This window comes from Myotis brandtii, unplaced genomic scaffold (genome assembly GCF_000412655.1).
Source record: "Myotis brandtii unplaced genomic scaffold, ASM41265v1 scaffold744, whole genome shotgun sequence".
Taxonomy (NCBI): Eukaryota; Metazoa; Chordata; class Mammalia; order Chiroptera; family Vespertilionidae; genus Myotis; species Myotis brandtii.
The window spans coordinates 1450991-1455376 of NW_005370965.1; the positions used below are offsets into that span (position 1 = coordinate 1450991).

Genomic DNA, 4386 nt, shown 5'->3' on the forward strand with positions numbered 1-4386 from the left:
CCCGGGGGGTCCCACCTGCAGAGAAGATGTGTTGCCAAGCGGATTTGCCAACACAGCTGTTTATCCCGAAGCAAAGAGGAAGGCTGGAAGCAAGCAGGAAAGTCAGCCCTTGGCACGTAGCTCCATAGAACCCTCTGCCACAAAAATGACAATGCTCACTAACACATAGCACTCAATTACGTGCCAGGCACTGCTCCAAGCACTTGACTCATTAACTTGTGTAATCCTCACAACAGCCCAATGCACTAGGTGCTATCTTGTCACTTCACAGATGAGGAAACTGAGGCACAAGGGGATAAAAGTTACACAGCTAGCACAAGGTAGAGCCAGGATTCAAGGTGGCCTGGGCCGCAAGGCCATACTCTTTACAACTCTGCCAGCTTTAACACATGTCCTGTGGGGATTCCCCCAATTCTTGGCTGACCCTGGCTCCAGAGGTAGGTGTGAGGCCCAGGCCAGGTATCCTGTTCCTATGGCCTCAGTGACTGGTTCAGGAGAGAGCATGGGAGCCAAGCCAGGCCCTGTGGTACCCTCCCCCAGGACTCTCCTGCCAGAGCCTGGGAACAAGAGCCTCTCTCTTTCCAAGAAGGTGGCTGAGCCACCTGAGAATGAAGCCAGCACAGATTGGGGGAGGGGGGTTTGAGCTGGAAGGATAGAACCCTGAGGACAAGGCTGAACCCTGGGCCCAGCCACACCCACACTTGGCGGTTGTGCCAGTCAGCTAATCCCTTCACCCAGTCAGGGTTGGTTTCTGTCCCTTCTGAACTGTTGGTTACCTTTGAAGTTCCAGTGTCTTGTAGTAGCTGGCACATAGTGGCATTTACCTGGTTCAACATTTTTTATTGATAGCCTTTGGGGTCTACCCTGGCAGCTTTATCACCCATTCTCTGCTCTAGGCCCAGCCCAGGTTGAGCTGCTGAACTACCCTCCCCCACCAAGTACCCATCACATCCGCATTAGCTTTCCTTCCTGTGACCTCTCCTCTCTTTTTAGGTCTAATTCAATTACTTCTCTGCGGGGCCTTGATCACTGGGAGATGAATTGACAACCTCCTTCCTCTGAACCTTTGCTTTCACTACATGGAAACAGTTCACGGCTCACCTACAGAGAGTGGCAGCTGCTCGAGGAAAAAGGTAGACACACCTGGTTCACCTTTGCACCCCTCCCCTTGGGGCTTGGTATTAGATTTCCTCACGAGCCATCTGCAGGGTAGGGGTGGCAAATATGCGCCTCTGGGGGCCCAGCAGGTGACATCAGTCACGGATGCAGGCCAGGTAGGTCTCTCTTAAAGCAGGCAGCTCAACTGCCAGTTGCTCTGAAGTAATAAGGCCCTTAGGTTTTTTAAGAGAAATTTATATGCTTATATAAGCATTCTGGGTTTTTAAATGTTAGCAATTAATTCCTAGGTTTTTTAAGAGAAGCAGAAATTTATATGCTTACATAAGCATTCTGGGTTTTTAAATGTTAGCAATTAATTCACAATTTAAGAGACACTGTGTAGGGCAAACGCATTTGGAGACGCTGCTAGAAGTGAGGAGTGAATGACTCCACGTCCAGGGCTGCAGCATGAAGGTGTGCGGGTGTGACCTGCGTAAGGCACTGGGCCAAGGGCAGGAGTGGGCTGATGTCCAGTAGGAGCTTCACTCACCAAGTCACGTGACCAGTGTGATACTGTATCCAGCCAGAGGGCTGGTGGATTTCCAAAGCAGGCGGCTGCCCTTCCAAGGTGGACAGAGTCACAGTCAAAAGTAAAAACCACGTATAAAGGCCTGGTCTAGGATGACCCACTTGTCTTGGTTTGCCTGGGGGTTTCCTGGTTTTAAACCTGAAAGTCTCACATCCCGGGAACCTTTTAGTCCCAGACAAACTGGGATGGCTGGTCACCCTATCTATATCCCTGTTCCCACCCTGACCCTCTAGAACAGTGGTTCTCAACCTTCCTAATGCCACGACCCTTTAATACAATTCCTCATGTTGTGGTGACCCCCAACCATAAAATTATTTTCGTTGCTACTTCATAACTGTAATGTTGCTACTGTTATGAATCGTAATGTAAATATCTGATATGCAGGATGGTCTTAGACGACCCCTGTGAAAGGGTCATTCGACCCCCAAAGAGGTTGTGACCCACAGGTTGAGAACCACTGCGCTAGAGGCTAATGATAGTGACAGCTGAAATGTTCGAGCTCATCAAGTGCCAAGCCCCATGTGCTAGGACCTGCATGGTTTCCCTTATGTCTCATAACATCTTCATGGTGTGGCTTCATTATCCATTCTCAGAGGACCGTCGGAGGTTCAGAGGGTGAAGTGACGGGCCCAGGGCCAGCAGTGGCGCTGGGGTTTCAACTCACATTGGTCTGGCTCCGTGTCCTCGAACCCTCTCAGAGAGCCCCTGTCTGCTGGGCCAGGAGGCCTGGGAAGGGTCAGGTCACTTCCTCAGGAGCACACCTACCTGATTGGATGTCCCACCAGGATCAATTTTTGCAGGTCTGAGACCTCTACGCCTGGCCCCCACCGCTGCCCAGGCTCTTTCATTTCTGTACTTTGGCTCCAGCCCCTGAATGGGACCACCTGAGAAGCCCCCAGGGGACCCCTTTCTGTTTCTAGAACACCCTAGCCCTCTCCTGCCCCTCCACCCTGTGCCCACCGCAGAAACCAGGGATAAGGCTGGCACTTGGAAAATAAATGCTGCTGGGGATTTATTGCTTGGTCTGGGGAGAGCCATCCCAGGCTGGCAGGGGCAAGGGGGCAGGGCATGAGTGTCCAGGGTCTCAGGGGGCTGCTGAGCTAGTCCTTTGGGGGCTTGCTGTGCAGGGTCTAGTCAGCGTTGGGGCCAGAGTGGGTGAGTTGGCTGGTCATGTAAAAAATGGCTGAGCGGATGCCTTCTACAGTCCTCTGCTCCATCCTCTCCAGCATGCGGTTGACAGAGCGAAGGACCAGCCCGGAGGAGAAGGCCAACCTGGCGTCCCCCAGGATGCTGGAGACCAAGCGCAGACTGGGCCCTGGGCTGTGCAGCACGTATGTCACGGAGATGTGTCCCGAGGCCAGGAGGCCCGTGGCCATGCTCATGGTGGCCTCAGACCAGACCAGGACGTCTGCCAGGCAGCTGATGGACCCCTCGCCCGCTCCCAGCAAGCTGGTCATGGAGCGCACGTAGGCGTTCTCCTCGCAGGCTATGTACAGACTGGAGTCCAGATGCCTTCTCCCCAGGGCCACCGTGGGAGCACCAGGCAAGCAGGTCGCACTGCTTCCTGGGGAGGGAGGGACCGGTGGAGCCTGCAGGTTTCTCGAGCAGTCTATCAAATCCCCCTCGGTCACTGCCTGGGACTCAGCCGATGGCAAAGCTTCAGTGTCAGGGTTCACGGCTTCTGGACCCTCAGATTTCTCAACAGCTTCGATGGTGTCAAAGCTGACTGTCTGCATCTGTAGTGCCCACAGCAGGCACATTTTGGGGGAACTGTGCTTCAGCACTTGGGGTAGATGGGTCTAGGTCTTGCTCCCTGTCTGGGACACCCGCTGTTTGTGGTGTCTCTTCCTTAACCAGGGAGCCAGTGTGGGAAATCCTAAGACTCTGGGTCTTCCTTGAATCTCGAACCGGCCCAGCCCACACTAGGTTCTGGAGACTCAAGGATGTTTGCCGGGCATCTGGGGCCGGGTGGGCCAGCTGGGTCATGGCCTCCTTGGGCTCCTGACTATGCCCTGCATCAGCTTCATCTTCATGCTGGTTCTCCTCCCCAGATGCTGCTGTGGCCTTGGAGGCGGCTGACTTGATGGAGGCAGGATCTACATCCTGCTGTTCAGTGGACGCTGCACCGCTAGCCGCTGGGCCATCTGCAGGGAGGGAGACCTGACTTTGGGATCCCACTGCAGGGCTGTCTGAAGACCTGCTGTCACTGTGCGTGGGGATGCCGGCCTCTCCCCAGGGGACAGTGGTCATCTAGACCTTCTGTTACTTGTGCTGCTTGAGGGAGTAGTGATGGCCCTGCTGGGCTGAGTTGTCCAGGTGGTGAGGTCACAGGGGGCTGAGGGCATTCAACGATGTCACAGGCACCAGCAGAGCCAGGGTAGCTGTGTTTAGTAGGCTTAGTCCCCAGGACTGTTTATAGTCAAGTCTGCCAGTGCATAAGGAGAGAAAAACAAATACATTAGAAAAAGGTGGAGGTGTGTATGCAGGTGCAGGTGCCACAAGGAATCATGATGGCTGTGACTCTGATGAAAGAGAATGGGATGCAGTTGTTCACTTATAATAAATGATATAAGGGACCACTCCCAGCACCTTCCCAAGAAGATGTAGTCCTCCTCTGCTCCTGTAACACAGTCACATCTTGTTGGGCTTCTTGTGACCACAAGGGACCTGGCCTGAGAAAAAGCCCCACATAGAGGATG

General features: G+C 53.8%; 1 protein-coding gene across 1 annotated transcript; it reads right to left on the bottom strand.

The window, feature by feature from the left end:
- Positions 1–2817: 2817 nt before the first annotated feature.
- LOC102251289 (chromosome unknown open reading frame, human C2orf57) lies at positions 2818–3937 on the bottom strand. Its single transcript, XM_005882979.1, has 2 exons — positions 3611–3937; positions 2818–3423 (listed from the first exon to the last, which is right to left on the bottom strand). Exons 1-2 carry the CDS (start codon positions 3935–3937, stop codon positions 2818–2820), a joined length of 933 nt encoding a protein of 310 aa, XP_005883041.1.
- Between the last annotated feature and the right edge of the window lie 449 nt (positions 3938–4386).